The sequence below is a fragment of the Protomyctophum parallelum genome (assembly GCF_964188405.1).
Source record: "Protomyctophum parallelum genome assembly, chromosome: 9".
Taxonomy (NCBI): domain Eukaryota; kingdom Metazoa; phylum Chordata; class Actinopteri; order Myctophiformes; family Myctophidae; genus Protomyctophum; species Protomyctophum parallelum.
Genome location: NC_139706.1, coordinates 27,113,752 through 27,137,460, shown reverse-complemented (window position 1 = coordinate 27,137,460; position 23,709 = coordinate 27,113,752). Strand labels below are relative to the sequence as shown.

The 23,709-nt window shown below is 44.1% G+C and overlaps 1 protein-coding gene across 4 annotated transcripts in view; it reads left to right on the top strand.

The window, feature by feature from the left end:
- Positions 1-23,709, top strand: part of robo2 (roundabout, axon guidance receptor, homolog 2) — a gene marked incomplete at its 5' end in the record, with an annotated part of 328,032 nt that overhangs the window by 286,853 nt on the left and 17,470 nt on the right. For 3 of the 4 annotated variants that reach the window (XM_083772813.1, XM_083772815.1, XM_083772812.1), the window contains 10 exons: positions 138-262; positions 417-593; positions 1,812-1,995; positions 3,060-3,086; positions 6,944-6,986; positions 12,139-12,266; positions 13,223-13,495; positions 14,821-14,946; positions 20,714-20,873; positions 23,009-23,269. In XM_083772813.1, coding sequence (XP_083628939.1) covers positions 138-262; positions 417-593; positions 1,812-1,995; positions 3,060-3,086; positions 6,944-6,986; positions 12,139-12,266; positions 13,223-13,495; positions 14,821-14,946; positions 20,714-20,873; positions 23,009-23,269 — 1,504 coding nt within the window. The remainder of the gene's footprint in view (positions 1-137; positions 263-416; positions 594-1,811; positions 1,996-3,059; positions 3,087-6,943; positions 6,987-12,138; positions 12,267-13,222; positions 13,496-14,820; positions 14,947-20,713; positions 20,874-23,008; positions 23,270-23,709) is intronic. The other variant, XM_083772814.1, reaches the window with a different exon arrangement.

The window sequence follows — 23,709 nt, the reverse complement described above, 5'->3', positions numbered from 1 at the left end:
GGAGGGAGAGAGAGAGAGAGAGAGAGAGAGAGCGTGCGTGCGTTACGTGCGTACAGTCTTTTTTGTTTTGCTTTTCTTCTGCAATCTGACAATGGAATAATACATTTTGTGGTCTTCTTGGTTCTGTGTCCCACCAGCTCCCAGTGCCCCACCTCAGCAGGTCACAGTGCTGACTGTAGGCAACCAGAACAGCACCTCCATTAGCATCTCCTGGGACCCCCCTCCCCCAGACCACCAGAACGGCATCATCCAGGAGTACAAGGTTGGTACAAGGAAAAGTCAAGGCTTTCCTGGGGCTTTTCCTTCTATGGAGACCCCATTAGAAACACCACCATGATGGTTCATCTGATCCTCTTCCTCTCTTCCTCGACTTTTGCTCAGTAACATTTATCTCAACCTTTTGTGTCCCCTCCCAGATCTGGTGCCTTGGTAACGAGACACGGTTTCATGTGAATAAGACGGTTGATGCCGCTATCCGGTCTGTGGTGGTCGGGGGCCTGCAGGTGGGCGTTCTGTATCAGGTGGAGGTGGCGGCCAGCACCAGTGCAGGGGTCGGTGTCAAGAGTGAGCCCCAGCCTATTGTCATAGGTAAGGTTCGCTTGGTTGTTATCCTGTTAAAGTCATCATTAGTTGTTTTGACCTCTGCATTTACAAGATCAGTGTTAATTTGTGGAATTAATTGCTTGCAAAATTGTGTCCTTTTCATTTTCTTTAATAAAAAAACAAACATTAAATGGCATGTCTTTTTAACAGTTTCCTATGTTGTTGACAGCAATGGCCTAACTGATGATACTGTATTTTTGAAAATACTACTATTTTGATATGTGGCCTACATGCCCATACAGTATATTGTATGATTTATGTGGATCTGGGCAGATTGTGTCTGATTTGACCCAGAACTGATGGCTTGGCCTGTAGCATGTTCTTATTTCCCAAATGTCACTCACATAATCCATCTCCAAGAGCTAGCAGCCCTAGGCTTGCAGATATATTATTGTGTGTGTGTGTGTGTGTGTGTGTGTGTGTGTGTGTGTGTGTGTGTGTGTGTGTGTGTGTGTGTGTGTGTGTGTGTGTGTGTGTGTGTGTGTGTGTGTGTGTGTGTGTGCGTGTGCGTGCACGTGTGCGCGCATGCAGTGGAAATGTAATCTGTCTATACGCATGTGTGTTTATGTGAAGTTTGTGTAATATCTTTTAATTGTGTGCTTCTATAGAGATGGAGAGAGAGATAGAGAAATATTTTGTGCACACATGCACATACACTGTATACAAGCTATACATGCATGTGCACATACCGGTAATAACACAAAATAGTGTCAGACAGGCCAGCCAGGGTGAGCTGTGTGATTGGAGATCAATACAGTGAAGGATCCTCTCTTCTCATTTCACATTTTACTGGCCCTGGAGTGAATTACGGTCTGAGCTAAGCAAACAGTCTGTTCACCTAGGGGTTTGTTATAAGCTTTTGGGCTTTGCCTCCCTCCGTCTACACATTAGTTTTCACCACACACCCTCTAGATCTATGTCCAGCTCCCTTCGGTCAATATCTCAGCTGTAATTCATCCGAGTCTAGTTTCTTTGACCCATAATCCACACACCTTCCAATCTCATGGTATCTGTTGGCGCGGTGCTTTATAAATACAGACCGTACTGAATATTCTTAAGCCTTTAACAATAATTTTCTAGATGGTTCATTCAAATTTTGTAGCACAGTCACCCCGAGGCATTAAACGATGTGTGACTAAATGTTGTGTCATGTTTCTCTGAGAGCCCTCAGGTTAACACTCGTGGCCCTTCTTTGCACATTAGGTAAGGACTTCCGGGACGTGATCATGAGCGGCAACAGAAACAACAGCATCACAGAGCAAATCACTGATGTGGTGAAGCAGCCAGCGTTCATCGCCGGCATCGGAGGAGCCTGCTGGGTCATCCTCATGGGCTTCAGCATCTGGCTCTACTGGAGAAGAAAGAAGCGAAAGGGCCTGAGCAACTATGCAGGTTAGACCGCTCAGGGACTGCAACATGTAATGCAAATTAAAACACAGACTAGAAGTTTATACACACACCTTATTTCTCACATCTTTTTCGTTCTCTACATTAGCACTTCACGTGGGGCTCATTTTACCACCCATGCCAAAGACTGTAGGATCTGGAGGATTCAACATGTTCATTTTGAATTAGCATAATTTTGATGAGGTTTTTGAAAGCACTGCTAGCAGTAAGGTTCGGAGGAGGGGGTGCTGCATTGATGCTCAGCAGGGAGCCAGATGTCAACATGAATAATATTCAGAGGCCTGCAGTCTTTGACACCTCCACCCACAGTGTTAATAGCCGAGAGCTGGTGTGGGGCTGAGTGGGCAGACTGGACTCTCTACTGGTCACTGTTTGGACCGGAACAAACTTGAAGTGGTCCAGCTCGCCTCCCACACACTGACCCTGACATCTCACTGAGTGACCTCCAGTCAATACTTATAGCAACCAAGTACACATAACAGGCCACGGGTGCAAGATTTAATTAGAGAGCAGGACATGGTAATGAATGCACACTAGTAGTACAGCTGGTATAATACCACCATTAATCCAGTGTTAATGCCAAGTAGATTAAGAGGTTTTCCTTCATTTAAATTTCTCCTTTATGTATTATTTCCCCTCTTTATTTTCACATTAAACGCAAAATGTCAAACTGAAGGGTCTTAATTGCAGGCAGCGGGGATTTGCTCTATGAAGATTATGCTCTTAATTTCTTCTTGTTGCATTATGTGTGTGTGTGTGTGTGTGTGTGTGCGTGTGCGTGTGCGTGTGCGTGTGCGTGTGCGTGTGCGTGTGCGTGTGTGTGTGTGTGTGTGTGTGTGTGCGTGTGCGTGTGCGCGTATTTTCTTTGGTCCGTGCCGTCATCTCCACATCTCTGTGGCCTCTGAGCTGGCTGCTTTCCTGGCTGTCTCCCTGCACATTGGGAGATGATGTGGTCTCACAACCTCATCCCTGGTGTGCAGATGCCCCTAAAGCACCGCTTACCTCTGCAGGCTTTTAACACACAACCTCTCTGTCTTCTTGTTTTGCAGTTCAGTCCTTCACCTTCACCCCTGCAGGTACTGTTCATTTGTCCCGTCTCCTTATTCCATCCTGCCACCGTGCCACGGCACCGTCCCAATTTCCTTTTGCTAGGTTTGGCAGACCCGAGGCGATGTCTAATGCAAATCCAAAACCTCCCACCTCCTCTCGAGGTGGACAGACTCACCCACCCAAGCAAAGGGGAGGTTTTCGCTCAACTTCAAATTAGAGAGATCTGGATTTGTGATTGGCCACATTACCAGGGTCCTGTACATACCAACCCACAACCCATAGCTTTTTGTTTTAAAATACTGTGTCGTATTTGTGTGTTGTGTCTATCTGGTTTTGAATGAATGCTCCATCCTGTCTGGTGTACCTTTCTTTGTGTCAGTCTAGTGGTTCTGGGTGAGAACATCCTCCTCTCCAGATTCTTCCTCCTCAGAACTACAGACTACTTACCTTTCAGTTTCCCCTCCCAACACAGCTTTGGTTATAATTTACTTGTACCTTTTCTCTTCCATAGGTGGTAGTTGGGTATTTGCGAGGTGTATGTTTCATTTTCACCTGTATTTCTATTGCTGTGATTTGCCTCCATTTCAAGTATTATTTTGTACACGTATCTTTGGCCGATTAGCTAACAGGAGCTAATTTGAGTGTAACTCTGTTAGTTAGTACTGTAAAGTATCTCTGGCCATGACCCTTCCTCACTGGCACCATTCTTACACAAGTGTGTCTCTCTCTTGAGGTAAGATTAGAAGAGGAGAGAGAGATAATGACAGTAGGATGTGAAGATATTTAAAAAGTAATGAGCCCGTGAGTTTGAGGGTTCCTCTCTTCTAGTGTAGTGCAGTGCTCCTTCTGAAACCTCTGACGCAGTCAAATGAAAATCCTGTGTTAATTTAACTCTAAGAGCATTCTCAGAGTTACAAATGGATATATTAACACTGACAATTGTAACCCAACCGTCCGACCTCAACTCGATTGTACAGTATATGTATTTTTCTGATGTTGAAATCAAATCATTACTGTATAGCCCTTCAGTCCCATAGCATGTATCTTAAAACATGCAAACATGCTATAGATTCACTCTATAGGCAAACACCATACAATGAACCATGAAATAAGAATTGTTTAAGGTTGGAGGAGATTAGAAATGTTCATGGAAATGGCAGGAATTCCATTTTTGTTGCTCTATACTTCGACTTTCAGTGTGCATAATGGATTGGGGAATGCGTTTTGTCAATTGCAAAGTTGTGAATTGTAATGTTTGTGGGCTGAAACACAGGCCTATTGTGGAAGTGTGAATTATTGTGCAATTTAAATGGAAAGGGATGGAGAAAAACATCTGTGCCTGATAGCCTGTGGCTGCGGCAAAGCTTATCAGCTTGCGTAGAGCAAAGCTTGCACTGTTGACAAGGGAACTAAATGAAATAAATGCCCTCATGGATAAGGAAAATCTTGATCAAGTACAGCAAATGGTCCTGCTTTTTAAAATGTACTGGCAACCAATGAAGTACTGGAGGTGTTCACACCTCCTAGTGTTGGTCAGGAGTCTTGCTGCAGAATCTTGAACTAGTTGCAGGCGGCATATGGCCGGAATACAGGGCGTTACATTAGTCTAGGCGTGAAGAAATGAATGCATGGATTACCTTTTCAAGATCTGTAAATGTTTCCTCACATTTACATCTTGAAAAGGTAATCCATGCATTTTCTTCTGGCAATGTTTCTCATCTGAAAAAAGCATGACTGTACAACCTTGGATATTTGGGCATCAAAAGAGAGGTTAGAATCGAACCACAGACCCAGATTTCGGTCTAAGTTGTTATGTATTAGCGAAACTGATGTATGTCGTGCTTATTGTTTTACTACATGGAGGACAAAATGAGGGCAAAGATGGCGCAGATTGCAGTATCATAGAGCTGGTGTTGTTCAGTATGTGAGCCTGAGTGTGGCTGAAGAGTCTCGCAGTATAGCACTTCTCAGCATTGGTGATTAGGTGATGTGCAGAGTGTCTTGTCTCGGCCTCCTAAAGCTGTCAGTACCGGAGAGGTAAATCACCACACTGTGGAGGCACTCGGCCAGCGGGGAAAGAGATTTGATGGAATTTTTATACTCTGATTATGTCCCCATCCCCCTTAATGCTTATTAAGGGGGATTAATCCGTATTCGTATTGGAGAAAGTGCTTATCTGGAAGAAGGAGGCGAGTGAGGCGCAGCCTCACAGTCACGTCACTGTCTCCAGCGAACATTAAAGTCCCTCCACAGCAGCCAAGAATGTGCCTGAGCACAGATAGGGACTTCAGAGACCTCACTGCTGCGAAGATGCCTCTCCCCAGATACGCTCTAATGCAAGTTGGTAGGGTTACAAAGGGATGTGGCTGTAGCTATGGGTGGATACAACTGTCAAAGCCCTATATTGCATTCAAATAAACATGCAAAGCAGAATCCAGTTTTATATATATATATATATATATAAAGGGGGCAGGACTGCGATGCTCTATATAATACAACTATCAGTGTTTTATTTTATTTTGTATATAGGCTTTTTTAGGCATTGGTTTGGTTTGGTTTCCATGTACATGGTTAATTAACTATGCATTGTTCTATCATGCACTGGGACTCACATTCATTGTCCGACAATTTAAAACAGACAGTGACGAGAGTGTCTGCTTAATTAAGCTAACAAGAGGTGTTACATCAGCGGCCCCTAGAGACTACACATACTGTATGTCTTTCATCTCAGCATTCCCACGTCAACCTTGGAAAACCCCTCGTCTTCTTCTGCCTCCTGTGTCTCTACCTAATGTGCAGACTGTGTTTGGCTTGTGCCCGGGCTTGTTTTGGAATCAACTTGAATGAGGAGTGGAGGAATGTTCAGACCTCCCTTTCTCTTTAATTTCCATCTGTGGAACAAATGAGACAAATTACTATCAGTTCTCTCCCTCAACCGGTACTTACTCTAATTTTTCCTTGGTATGTGGTGATTTCCAAAGTGCTCTGTCGACCCCCTGTATTTCCTATGAGCCATTGAAGTCGTACATGCTTAGATATTTGATGTCGTCTTGTCATCATGGTCACAGAGATGAAATTACTTCTTTGCAGCCAGTGCTCACTTTGAGCTTTGGAGTTTTACTAGCCGCTGACAAAGACCGTGTTTGGGGGATTATTATCTATAGATCACTGTAATGGAACAGGCCACATACATGCCTTGTAGGGGAGCCCCTGCTAGCTGAGGGATCAGTAACTCACAGCCTCCACCCCGCAGAAATGGGGGTTCAACCTGATTAATGAGCGCTCTGCCTTTTCTAATCATTTTTGGCTGAGATTTAATCACAAATCAGATATAGTAGTACGTCAAGAGCAAAATAAGAGAGATGAAATTAGTTTTTGCTCTCATCAGGCATCCCGTCCTTGGGAGGAACATGATGTCGGGTGATGTGTAATGCAAAGCAAGGCAATCTTGAACCCTCATCATTGCATCTTCTTTTTTTTAATTTTCGCGCAAGGGTATGGAAACAGAGGGCATCCCTTAGTGCATCCATCAACCATCTAGCTGCATATAAGAGACAGGACACATGAACAGAGGAGTTGGTAGCTACGCACATACAAGGGCAAACCTGGAATAGCCATATTACTACTTCTTATGGAAATAAACCCTTGTTCTAATCATAGTGTAATTTGCATCTGAAATCTTCATGTATTGCTTTTGTCTTTTTTCTTCCCTTCTCTGCATCTCTCTCTCTCTCTCTCTCTCTCTCTCTCTCTCTCTCTCTCTCTCTCTCTCTCTCTCTCTCTATCTCTCTCTCTCTCTCTCTCTCTCTCTCTCTCTCTCTATCTCTCTCTCTCTCTCTCTCTCTCTCTCTCTCTCTCTCTGCTTCATCTTCTCTGACCTCAGTGACATTCCAGAGAGTTGATGGCGGTCTGATGAGCAATGGAAGGTGAGTGTTCCACCAGTAACTCGCTATTTTAAATACAGCATCATTTCACACTCTGCCAAAGATCAACATTAACCCATATAGGCCTGACCTCAAAATTTAATATTTTCATGATTTTTCAAAAATAGCAGACCTACAAGCTCGTAGCACGCCACTCGGTGGCACGCTATGAGCTTGTAGATCTGCTATTTTTCAATAGCTAAATTATAACATAATGTTTAAAACACCAAAAGGGGTTCCTGCCTAAAAAGTAATCAGTATTCCTGATGATTCATCAGTATTCTACAGTATTATTCTACTAATACATGACTATTGTCACAGCTTGGTGTTGCTCAACACTGATTGTTTATTGTGCCATTATTTCCTTTTAAGCCTCTATAACCTAAACTTTGCACGTCATAACATACAGTATCTGAACTTGGCCTAAATCATGCCTTCGTTTATGCAGACGTGTTCAATTTTATTCTTGCGCTGATAAGTGACTGATGGATTGATAGATCACCAATATATGCTTGTGTAGCTTGCATGCAAATCTGTCTACAAACATACATTTCTACCACGTCTCTCTTCATGCATCGACAGATGAACTCATAAATCTCCCCGGCAGAATTAACAGAAACAATTTAAGCAGAGAGGGCTTTTATTTTGTCATTTATCTTCCCCTGCCGGCTACAGGCAGCCCAGAAGCCCCCTGGAGTGATAAATTTGCCTGTCACCTTGCGTGGGCGGCTGGGATCTGAGCACATGTAATAATGTAAAAATAATTACCCAGGGGAGAGGTGTGTGGAGGTACCCCTCTTGCACCCCCGTATAGCCTGCTCCATTTCCTCGCGTGTTACGGGAGGAGAAAGTGGCTACAAAGAAAAGGGCACATCTCAATGACACCGGTTACAGAGCCTTTGTGGGTATTCAGAGGTATTCAGGGGGCTCCCTGGAGAATCCAGGGGGCTCCCTGGAGAATCCAGGGCTTCTGTCTATCTAGTGCTTATCACACCTGACTAGGTAAAGCCTCCAGATCTCAAACACTCCCATATAGGCCCAGAGAAGTCTGACCCTATGTGCATCCCTGGGCTTTTGGGAATGTGTCTCTTTTCAGCAATTTGGCAGTTGTGTTTTTACAGTATGTGTGTGTGTTTGTTTGTTTTCTGTTAGTGTGTATGTAGAAATAAATTAATAATGTAGTGTGTGTGTGTGTGTGTGTGTGTGTGTGTGTGTGTGTGTGTGTGTGTGTGTGTGTGTGTGTGTGTGTGTGTGTGTATGTGTATATATATATATTAGGGCATTAAGCAACTAGTCGACTATTCAACTAGTCGACTAATAAATCCACTAGTCGACCTTGTTGGTACTAGTTGACTAGTTGATAAGAAAAAAAAGAATTAAAAAAAACATTTTTATTTTTTCCCGTTTTTGTAGGCCTCAAGATCAGCTAGAATGCTAGATTATAGTCACCAATGTACACAGTTTTTAAATGTATATATATTTTTTTTACATAATAGGTAGTTAAACAACTAGTCGACTAGTAAACTAGGCAACTACCGGTAGTCAACTAGTAAAATTCACTAGAAGTGAAAGCCCTATATATAGCGTTTCTTGCTCCTGTTGAGCTGCCAGCTCAGTTCTCAAAGAATTAGCCACGCCACTTGCCATGGATGGCTTTTCTCATTATTTTTCTCATACTTTCTGCTGTAGTGTTTTTCCTTCAATTTGTGGTTCAGATTCTCACTCTGCTGAACGGGATTTGAAATGTCTGTAGTTGTGCTGCTCTATATTTGTCATATCCTTAGTCAGCAGCAGTGTCTGCTACATTCTCACTGACATTAGAAAAGGTCGCAGTCTGTTTTTCTTAGCACTCTTGATCCGCAAGTAACTGGTGATATCACCATCCAGATGCTGCGGTTTCCCCATCCGCCCCCAGAGTGAAAACGAGCAGAGTATCACAGGAAAATGTGTTCATTTGTTACGTGCAATGTTTATTGCATTAATTAGACGATAGCAAATGAAGCCGCGTCTGTTCCCGGTTCCTCATTGGCTCCTGCCAAATTGCCCTGACTGAACAATTACACTTAATCGATCACAAAATAAATGATTCATGGAAGATGAATAGTCTGCAGATTGGTAGACCTGGACGGCTTGGCATTGGCTGCTCAATTGAAATTGATAAAAGCCGATAAGGGCCCATTCCTTATCCCCCTGCCAATAGGGAGATGGTAATTAGGAGGTAGTAATAACTTCCTGTCTCGGCACTGATCAATATTTTAGCAAAGCCGGTTTTCTCCTATAGAGTAAGAGGTGGGCTGATCCCAGTGCAATGAATAGGTCTCACCAAGACTGTTACTATGGAGATTCTTTTACATTCCAGTAAGCGAAGGCTAAGTGACAGAATGTGAATGTAATATGGAAATGTGTGTTCATACAGTACATGTTTATTACAATATATTGTAATGTGCTTTTGGTGCAGGGTCCATTCACCAGCAGCCGTGCAAACATGCTAGATTTATGAGGTTGTTTTGGGATTAATATCTCTCAGTTGTTTTTTCTTTTCTTTTTTTCAGTGCATGGCCTTGTGTCAGCCATCTTAGACAGTATTTCACATTTTCCTACCTATCACAACAGCCAACTCAAATGTCTGACAGGAAAATGGCTTCAAATCATATCTGCCAAGGTTGCCATCCATCCCTGGTTGGACAAGGGAAAAAAAAAAAGTTGGATGCCACCCCCTCACCCAAACACACACACACACACACACGCATGCACGCACGCACACACACACGCACGCACAAGCAGCAGTCACCCATAAAACAAATCCCCCCAACAGAAATCACTCTTATTCTAATTATCCTTTCCTGGAATACTGCTGTGTGATAAATACAAGGACGATGCAGTCGTTCCCATTGTCGACTCCCTGTCTTCCAAATGGTCTTTCTCCGGTGGGCTGGCTGGGAGAGAGAGGGGGGGTGGGCGGGGTGTGTGTGTGTGGGGGGTGGGGGGTAGTAGCTGGAGCACGTGAGGAAAAGTGAGACTGGTAATGAGACAAAGGCACAGGCTTTTCCTGCAGACGGATGCCTCCATGGTGCAGTCTAGCTGCAGTCGACGAGAGGGACCAACGCCCTGCCTCTCTGTTGCTCTCTTTTGTCAACCGCTTGGAAACTCCAGGCTGACAGATGTTGAGCGCACGACAGGGAGGGAGGAGGCATGAAACGAGGAGAGGTGTGTGTGGAGAAAATAAAGGAAAATAGGGTTAGGGAAAGACGGGTTGGGAGGGAGAGAATGAGGGGGTGGGGTGGGGGGGTGCACGGCAGCCTGAAACAGACAGGGAGGGGAGGTGGGGGGTGGAGATGTATTACCCCATAAAAGTGCACGTGTCTGATGCACAGCCATCAATTTGAATGACTTGTCTCCCCCGAGGGCCTGTTTTGGCATTCAGAAACCATGGTGAGGGCTCTTACCTTGTCAGGGATGCAGTTCATTTGGACCCCACCCCCCTTCATTCCACAACCCCCACCGCCTCTGTAGAATACTGTAGCTCTTCTCATTAGAACCTGTAGCTAACGGAGAGACTGACTGCTGCCACACGCCAATAACACGTGCGCATGTCCTCGGGGGGGCTCGCCTCTTCTACCCCAGTCTCCCCTCCGGGCCTGCGTGTCACCCTGCTGGATACAAAAGCTCATCAGGCACCCCGGCGCTGCTAAGCGTCGCTCTCCGTGGCTTCCCCGAGATGCGTCGCGCACGCGTGCGTGTATCATTGGATCTGCTGCAGACTGTAGGTCACTGATGGCGGGGCGTGACGTGCTCCTGCAGAAAGTCAAAACTATCTGCTTCATCACACGCACACTTGTCTGTTTGTAACAGCCTGTGATTTGTCAGGGAGAGGAGGAGGAGGAAGGAACTATTGGCAGCGGAGACCTTGTGCAGAACAATGAGCCATTCGGTTCCCCTGTTTTCTTCTTTTACTGTTGATGTGTTGAATCCACCCAAAGACAGTTTCTTTTGTTTCCTCTGTGTACTTTTGGTCAGTCAGCCGTCACACATGATTGAATTGAGAGTGAGCACATGTCAATCCATCTTGATGGCTAGTCAGTACAAGCAAGAGTACAGCGTATCAGTGAACTGACACATAAACAAAAGGTATTTAGCTCCCATATCACATTTCCATCTACCTCCATCTGTGTTGCCGATGGGAACGAGCCTCAGACGTGATTGTACAGTAAAGCGGCCCTAATGGCCTCCCAGCAGTCACCCATGACAGGTTAAAGTCTTAATGGACACTTTTTATGGCCTCCCACCCCCTCAGGAGGGGCACAACACCTGTTAAATGGAGACGTCCTCTCATATGCAGGCATCCCACAAGTGGGCCAAGGGATCTGTGGGAGGGAGGGGGTTGAGGCCAGGAGATAGGGAGGGATCTGTGGGAGGGAGGGGGTTGAGGCCAGGAGATAGGGATCTGTGGGAGCGAGGGGGTTGAGGCCAGGAGATAGGGATCTGTGGGAGGGAGGGGGTTGAGGCCGGGAGATTTTGACGTCTCATCAAATAAGATTTAGACTGTCTGGACATCACTACAAGGGGCTGATGGGAAAACACAGCAGAGTGCATGGGATATTAATGAACGATGTAGCGTATGCATGCGGGTGTATACATGAGCTTGTGCACACGTTGGACTGCATGTGGCTCAGGCAAATGCATGCATAAATGTCTCTACAGTGTGTATTTGCATTAGTGAGAGAATCTGACAAAGGCACAGCAGGGGAACAGGAGAGATAAATAGATGTTTTTGCCTGAATTAATTCTACAGTAACTTGTGGAGTGACAAATACCCATATTCCATAATGTTTCTTACATTTTACCACCTTTTTCAGTTAGCACCAGCATAATCTCATGCACGCATGCACGCACACACACACACACACACACACACACACACACACACACACATTTTACACACATGGCAAATGTTTCATTTCATGTCTTTACTTTGATTTCGTACTGATTGCTGTCACATTCTTATGTACAGTATTAGTCATCAGCAGAGTGAGGGAACAAGGGACATCGCTGTAATCCAGGAAGCAGAAAGTGTTATGGTGTGATTGCTTTTAATTTGACCAGAAACTCAGGGCTTTTGTTTCATCTAATCGTGCCGTCTTCTGTTTCTCCCCAGTCGCCCTGGCCTGCTGAATGCCAGTGACCCAGGATACCCCTGGTTAGCTGACTCCTGGCCCGCCACCAGCCTACCAGTTAATGGTGGCTCCGGAGGACCCAACGACCTCAGCAACTTTGGCCGCGGAGGTGAGTGAACGTCCACCCTGTGCCCTCCAAGGTACAGAGCAGAGGAGAGGCCATATCAGATAAAAGGATGTTGATAGGATCTTCCAAGCTCTCTGTTCTGTCTCAGTACAACAATACAATGGTTTCTACAGTACAGTATGTATGTCATGTCCCACACAGCCTGCAGAAATAAGTACACGAAAGCATATTGCCTGCATGTGTGACTTGGGATATACATTTCTAGAATATATCACTTCAGAGGACAACCAGAGCGTTAGCAGCAGCAGGGCGTCCACTGTCACCAAGCTGAGTAATGGTAAACTGTCCAGCCTGATGTCACAGCCCATACCTCAGAGGAACAGAATCTGAAGCGAGAGATGGGCAGAGTGTGTGTGGGGGTGTGTGTGAAAAGATGGTCTTGGGCAGCCAGTCGTGAAGGACATGCGCAGCTTGACTGGCGCAGATGTGGATGCTTCCACCACGGCTGTACATCATCCCCCCTTCACTGGGCATGCAAACCACAGGCTCTCTCTCTCTCTCTCTCTCTCTCTCTCTCTCTCTCTCTCTCTCTCTCTCTCTCCTCTCCCTCTCTCTCTCTCTCCTGGACACGCAAAATAGCTGCATCCCTTATCTATTGAGAACAATAAATGGAAGGAAAAGGGGCACCAAGGTTGGAAGTCCGAAGGGTTCTAAAAAATCAATAACTGGGATTAGTTGAATAATGAATATTATGCCAAGAGACAAGCTAACGTCAAAGTGTTGAGCTGCAGCCTGGACTGCCTCGTTACTCAGAGAACTGCACCTGTGACCCATGGGGTCGCTCTGACCTAATGCCTTGTCTCAGACAGTCCTGTCCTCTTAAACTGCCATGAGGTCTAGTCCTTTGTTTTGCTCTTATTAAAATCTTCTGTCGAACTTTAATTAGAAGCCCAAGAAAGGCTTATTCTTACACTCCACCCTTCCCAACTCCTTTCTAGATCTCCCTAGTGGCCAGGGGGACAAATCGGGTACCATGCTGTCTGACGGGGCCATCTACAGCAGCATCGACTTCACCACTAAAGCCAACTACAACAGCCCAGGCCAGACATCCCAAGCCACCCCCTATGCCACCTCCCAGATCCTCCACTCCAGCAGCATCCATGAGCTGGCCGTGGACCTGCCCGAGGCCCAGTGGAAGGCCTCTCTCCAGGCCAAGCAGGAGATGGCCAACCTGGGCTACGCTCTACCTGACAAGAACTCCTGCAACAACAGTAAGAAAGAGAGAGAATATTAATGTTTGCACCAGTGGTGGTGTCTTCGTGTGGGTAATTTGTTTCTGTACAGTGTTTACAAGTATGCGACGATCAAGTGCAAACTCTTGACACCACTTTCCCCACCACGTTAAGTGACACAACCGAATGACGTCGTACCTTATTCACACTGGTGCATGTGCATTCCAGTTTACTGTGATGAGTTTTCAGTTTAAGCACACGCCTATTTGTTGTCTGCAATCTTTCGAACCCCAGGTTGTGTCTGAAAGAGTATTTTTTCTCCGCAGTGGATATACTGTTTTCATAACACAACCGTGCTGCTCCAGGAAAATAACTGATTTTGAGTGTTTACTTTTGGAGGTTGAGTAAACACATTGAGTTTTGAATATGGCTGAATATGGCTAGTGGTCCAGTTGTACCAAAAAAATGTGCAAATGGAACCGATTGTACCATTTGCACACTCAGAGACATAAATGGATACATTATTTATTTATATTGAACAAATGCACCATGCATGGACTCCCTATGAATTGATTACTTTATTTTCTGTTTTTGACATAGAATTACAGAATTGTCCATTTTAACTGGACTAATATTTAAGAAAAGTATGCAAATTAATTACCATTTGATTTGATTATTTTAAACCATGTGTGGGGTTTTTATACTTTATACGATTAATGAGTGAGCCAATTCCCATGTTTTAATCTAATACATATTTATGATCTAATTTTCCAACTGAGTGATAGATTAATTAGACTGTAGCTTTAACATAGTCCTTTACCTTTAACATAATGTAATGCATCTGAATAGAAAAAAATCCCTTTCTAATGCTTACTGGCATAATTTGAAGAAGTAAGATAATATACGATTATGTTAACTATACTGACTCAAATACTTTAGAACCGGATGCACAGACCACAATGGAATTGATTGAAATACTTATTTCCTTATTTTATGTCCATCTCGACATTTATATTAACCAAATAATAAAATAAAAGAGAATTGTAGAATTCTCCCGCATAATACTGACATGCCAAAAATACAGATGCCGGGGATAAAGTGGTTATTGGTTAAAGTACAAACATTGTCTTTCACATAATAAACACAATAAACATTATGAAATAAACATTAAAACATAAACATTATGAATACATGGCCAAGTTCAATAACTGTATCAATGGGAAAGAGATGAGTATTCGTGACGACAGGAACCTTAGATGATCTACTGCTTGCTTGCTGCTCTAACTGCATGTCTGCATGTGCTTGTGCTAACCGCCAGTCACCTGATGCCACTGACATTTTTGCCCTTTAACCCTCCACTGTAGCACTCCTTTTCATTCCCGACTACCGATTGGCCGAAGGATTATCTAATAGAATCCCACACAACCAATCACAAGATTTCAGCACCACCAGCTCTCACAACAGCTCTGAGCGAAGTGGCAGCCTCTCAGGTTGGTTTACAGCTGCGAAACACTCTGGGGGGCGCTTCGGGGGCTCTGACGTTTTTCTTTATGACCAACTGACTTCTTAATTACTTTATTGATTGGTTATTTGCATGTGCAAACCTGATATGTACAGGGGTTTTATATTAACACTTCCCTCCCCAATATCGCTTCGCTCACGCTGCTCCGACTAGCTACAATGATGTGTTGTTCAACAGCAGACTCTACCTGTATGTACTGTAAGTCGGAGTGAATTGTTTGTTTCAAATGTCCAGTCCATGGTATGATATGGTGGGTGTGTGAGCCCATTAAAAAAAGAAAGGATTTCACCCGAGTGTTACTGTGATGTGATCATAGAAGATGGCTCCAGGCTCCAGTGCTTGGCTTACTGCTGTTACTGCTGGGCCTTGTAAAGGCTTTATCTGTCCATGACCATGAGTGTATGAGCAGACGGGCATGGGGGCAGAGGGACTCCTTCAGACAGGGTGGACTAAACATGCGTGCACGCACACACACACACACACACACACACACACACACACCATCGGAGACGCTTGGCTGGGTATAGTGGGGAAAATACCTCCCATTTCCCCTCTTCTCCTAATGGTGGCCGGCTACACTAAAACCCATGTTCAGAGAATTACAATGTCATTTATAGGACACAGACACAGCTCTCTGCCTTCCTCCCCTCCTCTCTCGTCTTTAATCTAGTTACAACCCACTGCTTTAACTGGTCTCTAATTCAATGCACTGGGACACAGAGGCCCGGAGATGGAATGCCTTGCAGCCTGATTATTTTCATTCGCTCCGGGCAGGTTTGTGAAGGGCCTGACATTGTGGATTCTGGAATCTTATTTCCTCAGACTGAAGGAATTATTATTTCAAAGAAAATAAAGAGAGACCTTTCTGGGGTGTAAAGAATATATACTATTAACCATGGGTGACCACAGATGGTAAACAGTTAGGCTAATGGTTATTTATTTGCATTTTGTGTTGTTTAGCAGAGAAAGGGACACCATTAGCTTACATTTTTATTTCATTTGTATGCCTTGAGATATTTTCACTTGAAATTTGAGGTACTAGACCGGTGCCCGGCTGTAGAGCCGATGGAACGATGGAAGTTGGAGATCCATGTCCCACCCTATGCAATACCCGTAATACCCGTTCCACCCATCTGTCTGTGTCCCTTTTATGTCCATATATGGAGATTTCTGTATCTGTCTCTCTGTGTCCCTTTATTCCTATGGAGTTCTGTGTCAGGAATGCCCAAATATGGTCAGCTCCATATATGGACCATATCTGCCCTGTCCAGAGCCCGGGCAGAGGCCTTTTGTGGCGGTGAGGAGTACAGGCAGTAGAAATAGCAATAATCATAAATGTAATAGTGTAAGATACGCTTCATGCACACATAGCCACGATGCTGGAAATGTATTAAAAAGAAGCCAACGTTTTTTGTTTTTTTTTAAGATATTTTTTTGCGGCTTACGCCTTTTATTGGTTTTTTGAAGGGACGCCTTTTATTGGTTTTTTGAAGGGACAGACAGTACACAGACAGTAGGCTGACAGGAAACGGGAGAGAGATGGGGGGATGACTTGCAGTAAAGGCCGTGTCGGGCTCGGGAGTCGAACCCGCGGCACACTGCGACTGGATTACCAGTCGGGTGCCCAGACGGTTACGCCACCGCCTGGGCCGAAGCCAACTTTGACGAGGCGTGAAATGAAGGTTTTCTTTTTTTCCTACATTTTTATCCCACGATTTTGTAACCCAGTTTTCTTTTTCACTCAGTGCCAATTATCTAATGTAATCCTGGGCGCTACACTTCCTCTGCCAACCTGGGGGGGCAGCGGACTGACCTCATGCCTCTTTCTATGCATGAGGAGTCCAAGCTGCTTCTTTTCACCTGACAGAGGGGAATTTCCCCGGCCGGACGTAGCGCGTGGAAGGGACACGTTATTCCGACCAGTTCCTTTCCCCTCCATCAGGCGCCCCGCCTGGCCAGGGGGAGGTAGTTTTAGAGACCAGGATTACGGCATGTTTTTGTGAGGGTATCAACCCTAGGGGACACAGGGAGAACATGCAAACCACACAGAAAGGCCCTATCGCCAAGTTCATAGTAAACTGTCACATATGGTCGCAATAATATAATATGGTATAACAATGATGTCAGATAATATATAGTGGTATAAGAATGTTAAGATACAATACAGTGTAGTCAGTGGTATAATATGGCATCAGTCCATGGTCGTGCTCTGTGAAGAGGCCTGATCCACGGTCACACTCTTGATAGGCTCTGTGAAAAGGCCTTTATTATTATGAGATATTCTATTGTAATGCCATGTACCAGAATTAGGTCAAGAGTATGGTTGAAAATGTGCGTAGGTTTAGCTACACACGGAGAAAAAACGTAATTAATTTAACTAGACCTTACCCGTTCTGAATAATATTCATATATTATATGATATATTAATATTATATGAACACCAAATTATGTACAGTGTGGGTAATGCGATGTTATAGATCACATTACTGATTGGGAGGGAATTGTCCTGACTTGCTATAGCGCACGTAGGTTACGCTATCGCAAACATAGCGGATTTATCCCCCAAAAAGCATGTTTTTGCAATAAACATTGTAAAATTCCGCATTTGCGGCGCCCCCTATGGATGAAAATGGAATTGCTTTGGGCTCTCCGTTGATTAAACCACCCTCAATGTGAATGAAATTTCAGTTTTACAAGTTTTTGTAACCACTAACTTTGGACGCCGATTACAGCCGAACGATACCGACTATAAGAAAAGTCAAAATGGGGGGAAATCTATCCTGACGCATATGGGGAGATGTGTCATGAGCCAAGGAATCCAGGGAACGTGAAATTTAGATTTTACGACCTACGGTTCAGTAGTTATAAGGCGAAATGTAAAGTGGGCTGTTATAGTGCCACCATGAGGCCGACTGATGTAAATATATATATATATATATATATATACATATATATATATACACACATAACGGTGATGTTTACGGCTTACTAAAGCATCGCGGCCTCACGGTTATAATATTAGCGTTTCGGGTGACTTATAAAGAGATTAGCCTAGCCGATTTTGCTTCCGGTCATGAATATTGGGGTCTTCAAAATAAGATATATCCTGGACTACAGATTGAAACAATTCTGGCAGTAAATAATCTCTCAAGAACAAATTCTGAGGGTGCTGTTATTACTTTTTTGCCGATGGGTTCCCAGATTGGGCACTAGTGTGTGTGTGTGTGTGTGTGTGTGTGTGTGTGTGTGTGTGTGTCTGTCTGTCTGTCTGTCTGTCTCTGTCTGTCTCTCTCTCTCTCTCTCTCTCTCTCTCTCTCTCTCTCTCTCTCTCTCTCTCTCTCTCTCTCTCTCTCTCTCTCTCTCTCTGTATCTCTCTCTCTCTGTCTCTTTCCCTCCCTAACACATCTCTAAGGAGATGGAGGGAATAATGAATGTCAGGTCTGGGGGAAAGGAGAGAAGGATGAAAAGGAACAGAAATAGAGCAGCTTTCATGACAGCATGGATCTCCACTGGGGATGTGTTGCTCATTAAAATGTATCTTAGGAGAGGAGACGAATTTTGGAACTAAGAATACACCCGTCTTTCCAGCCCCCCAACACATGCACTTGTCTTTGGCCCTCTAACAAGCTGCATGGTCCATGGTTCAAGTTGTCCAAGTTGATAAACAATGCAGGTTGTCATCTTACTGCACCTGCCAACTACTCATAATTTAAAATATTCTTAATATGAAGCACAAAACTAAACGTCATGGGTGACAGTTTACAGTAACCTACTGTATAATCCACACCCATGTATACACTAATTTCATAATCTTAGCTATTATGAGAAATTCCTTTTGGTCAGCAAATTGGACACCCTATTTGCAATTATTCTCCCACTGCTAAAGCTATATCTGGCTGAGTCCTTCTGGAGTCTCCATTCTGTGGGTTCCGCTCTTCAGCACTGACGCACCCAATAAAAACAAAGCTTGAAGCCGTGCGGCCCTGCAGTTATAGGTTGGGAGCGCCCAGACCTGAGGTACAGCGTATAAATACCCAGCTCCACGTCTATATTTAGTATTAGCTCCCCTTTGAAAAGAGGCCTGGTTTTGTCCGAGGAGATGGGTTCGCTGTGTAATTCCCGTGTAGCTCCTAGCCACAGTTTTCCCCTCTGTACTTTTCATATTTGGGGTGAGCTGCAGTCATTCCAGTGCCAAACCATCTTTCCCTGGAAGAGACTCATTTTCAATATTGATGGCTGTTCTAGTGTGGAGGGACTTGGGGGTAGGGGAGGGGATTGAACAATCACGGCAGCTCACCAGTTATTGGTAAAAGTCGAGCGTCGCCCAGAGGTGCGATTAGGAAACCCAATTACTTTCAGACTATAGTTATACTGTCTCTTGCCTTGGGCTTACAGTTCTTTCTTGTATTACTTCCATTCTTTATCAATCTTAATCTGACACCTTTATCAGCTCCTCGCGTTCATGCACGAGTATTGTGATGCAGTCAGATTTTCTTTTCATTGTCCAAAAAGTACAGTACATTATTTTATTTATTTTTAATAGATTGGTGTAGAGCAGTGGTTCCCAAACTGTGGTGCGTGCACCCCTTGTGGTGCGCGAGTGCCTTCTAGGGGGTGCGCAACATGAAAAGGCTAATGGTGGTGCTATGGTTTTATTATAAATATATTAACATATTATGGCAATATATGGCAAGTATATGCAGAACATAGCCTATGTATGTTGCATATATATGCCATATTCAGGTTCATATAATTATGTGCATGTATATGTGGATAAATAGGAAATGTATGTCTCTACATACTATATAGCTTATACAATTTATATTTCCATGTGTGGAGGGTGTGTCAGCTAGGTCAGGAGGTAACAGGGGGTGCTGTGGCCGCCGGGTGACGTTGAATTACTGTATTTTCGGGATTGAGATATAAGGTGTTTTCTAGGGAAGGAACTGCAGCTTACCACACAAGGAATTCATAAAAAGGAGTTCGCTCTGACCGTGTACAGCAGGGGTCCCCAAATTTCCCATGCCAAGGACCCCCAAATAGCCATAGCCTCTATTGTGAAATGGGTAAATAAATAGCTGATCTACAAGGTCCTATGACTATTTTTGATATTTTCTAAGAAGATTTTTGGACAATAATGGCATGCTCAATACAGGGACGGAGGGGAGTTGTGAGGTTGAGGGGGCTTTCTGATGTAATAATATAAATGAAAGTGTAATAGACTATCAGTGAATTCTATTAGGGCCACAGTGACACTACACAAGCCATTCATGATGATGATGCTGTGGTGTGAAGTGAGATATAGTGTGATATAACGTGTGGAAAGGGCACACTGAGGGATGGGTGGAGCATAAAGGTCTGTTTTAGTGCCATTCTCTCTCGTTTCTATGGAGATTTGAAGCTTTTTAGCCAATCAATCAATCAATCACATGCTTTTCATCCGGTGGCCTTGAGGTTCTCTGTGACAGGCGGGAGCCCATTGAAATGGTGTGTATGGAATTGTCTCTGACTTTCTATGGGCACGCAGAACTGCACATAACATGGATACATTTTGGCTTCATACTATTAAATATATTTTGAGTTTGGAATATCTAACGTAATTTGGAGATGGTTTATATTTCACAAAGCGCTCCCTGGTTATATATTCAGATTCAGAAAAGATTTTATGTTTTACAATAAAAATGTCATCGAATCATTGTCTAAAACTTCATCTTCCTATTCATTTTCCCTCTAAGGTGGAAAGGGGGGGAAGACGAAGAAGAAGACCAAGGCTAGTGCCAAACCTACCAAGGCCAATGGCTCCAACTGGGCAAACGTTCCCCTGCCCCCTCCACCTATTCACCCTCTCCCTGGCACTGAGATGGACCACTATCCCATCGACCACCATGAAGGAGGGTACGTAAGCTAACCTCACCACTAACATCGCATGACGGCAACACTCATCGTAAATGACGACAAACGAGCAAAGACCACATGTTTTTTGCTTTGAAAATAAGTTGGTTTTGGCAAGCAGCATATTTTGATACTAGGTCAGGTGTATTTTGTCTTACAGTGAGTATAGTACCAGGGAAGCTAATTGCGATGATAGCTGTCAATTACCACACATTCCCACAAGCCTGTACTTTGCAGTTTCTGTAGTTTTCTCTGTGGATACATCTGGAGAAAACTATAAATGTTAGATGGATTACATGAATTGCTTCAGATTAATGTCATTTCCCACCCTGGAAAAACGTGATTATTAACAGTAATACTTATATTTTTCCGAACACAGACAAAGGCCACAAACAATGGGCAGTTTATCCACAAGAATCACCAACTGGGACAAAGTTAAACTGTGTTTTACATCACCGCTTCTCAACGTCAGGTCCACATGGGGCCCACCAGGGGGTCCAAATGGACCCTTATTGTTCTGCAACTCAGAGTAAAATTTACACTTGAGAGTGTAGATTTGGGTTCCTAAAGATAAGCAACGCTTCCATTTGTGCCCTCACTGAGTTACAGACCATAAGCAGTCCATTTGGACCCCTGGTGGTCCCCGGACCAGACTTTGAGAAACAGTGTTCTAAAGTGTGTGTCTCTGGACTAGTATTGTAGGTGTGATAGTGTGTGTCTCTGGACTAGTATTGTAGGTATGATAGTGTCTGTCTCTGGACTAGTATTGTAGGTGTGATAGTGTGTCTCTGGACTAGTATTGTAGGTGTGATAGTGTGTCTCTGGACTACGGTAGTATTGTAGGTGTGATAGTGTGTGTCTCTGGACTAGTATTGTAGGTGTGATAGTGTGTGTCTCTGGACTAGTATTGTAGGTGTGATAGTGTGTGTCTCTGGACTAGTATTGTAGGTGTGATAGTGTGTCTCTGGACTAGTATTGTAGGTGTGATAGTGTGTGTCTCTGGACTAGTATTGTAGGTGTGATAGTGTGTGTCTCTGGACTAGTATTGTAGGTGTGATAGTGTGTGTCTCTGGACTAGTATTGTAGGTGTGATAGTGTGTCTCTGGACTAGTATTGTAGGTGTGATAGTGTGTGTCTCTGGACTAGTATTGTAGGTGTGATAGTGTGTCTCTGGACTAGTATTGTAGGTGTGATAGTGTGTGTCTCTGGACTAGTATTGTAGGTGTGATAGTGTGTGTCTCTGGACTAGTATTGTAGGTGTGATAGTGTGTGTCTCTGGACTAGTATTGTAGGTGTGATAGTGTGTCTCTGGACTAGTATTGTAGGTGTTGCTCTCAGTCATAATTTCAATCTGGGAGCGTCATCTGCTTTAATGGTCTATCGGGAAAATGTGTGTCCACCACACTATAAATCTAAGACTGCTTTTAATGGCAGCAGTTATCCGGCAACAGTTATATCCTATGGAGTGTGCACGGACAAATTCCTTTTAATGAACATTCGTTTTTATTAGCGGTATTATTTCAGGATGTATAAGCACACAGTTATGGGAGATTAAAGCCATTCCCCTCTGCACCGTAAAAAAATATTCTTTAAAAGGTTTGACAAGGTCACAGTCACAGAGCTACATGGTTCACGGTTGGTTTAGCATGTATGATTTCCACTTAGACATCCTCTTATCTTTGGTGTCATAGGGCATGCACACGTATCCCTTCATCATATATTTTCCTACAGTAGATATGTCATGACCAGAGTTTTAATTGATGGATGGATTGATATTATTAACAAATTACAAAAAGTATAATTACACAAGCAATGCTATAATCAATCCATAATCAGGACATACAAGATAATTCAATACAAATCATCGTCAATACCCGGATCACTGGTAATCCAGTCGCAGTGTGCCGCAGGTTCGACTCCCGAGCCCGACACGGCCTTTATTGCATGTCATCCCCCCATCTCTCTCCCGTTTCCTGTCAGCCTACTGTCTGTCCCTTCAAAAATACAATAAAAGGCGTAAGCCGCAAAAAATATCTTTAAAAAAAATATATATATATACCCGGATCAATAAAAGGTATATTTGACAGAAAACAGCACGGGTAATTGTTGTAGTAACCTCTCCACACATCCTACCCTAGGTATGAAAGTGACGGCTGGGGCCCTCCCATGCCTGTGCAGACGTACCTTCACCAGGGGATGGAGGATGAGTTGGAGGAGGAAGAGGAGAGGGTTCCCACTCCACCCATTCGCGGCGTGGCCTCTTCCCCAGCAGCAGTGTCCTTTGGCCAGCAGTCCACCGCCACCCTCACCCCCTCGCCCCGCGACGAGATGCAGCCCATGCTCCAGTCACATCTGGATGAGCTGACCAGAGCATACCAGATGGACATGGCAAAGACATGGTAGAGTAACACCCGCTGAATTTTATTTAGCGTGACCACACAAATGTTCTGAATTATTTCAAAAGTAGCCGATATACTACATTTTAAACCTTAAATATTGTATTTATTTTATAAATAAAGAATCTTTCACTCATTAGGAACGGCTCCTGTCGCAAATTGATGATGTGTATGGAATGCATATGCTAATCCAAAAACATAAATCTCTTGACATCTATGGACCCATGCAACCACTTGGATGGTTGTATTTTGCTCACCAAGAGATTGCCGTCCATGTTTATGACCACCCACCTGACACAAACGCACACACGCACGCACGCACGCACACACACACACACACACACACACACACACACACACACACACACACACACACACACACAACCTCGTGTGGCACATTCCGTTGTTGTGGTGCTCATGTAAGTCAGAGGGAGGCCATGCTT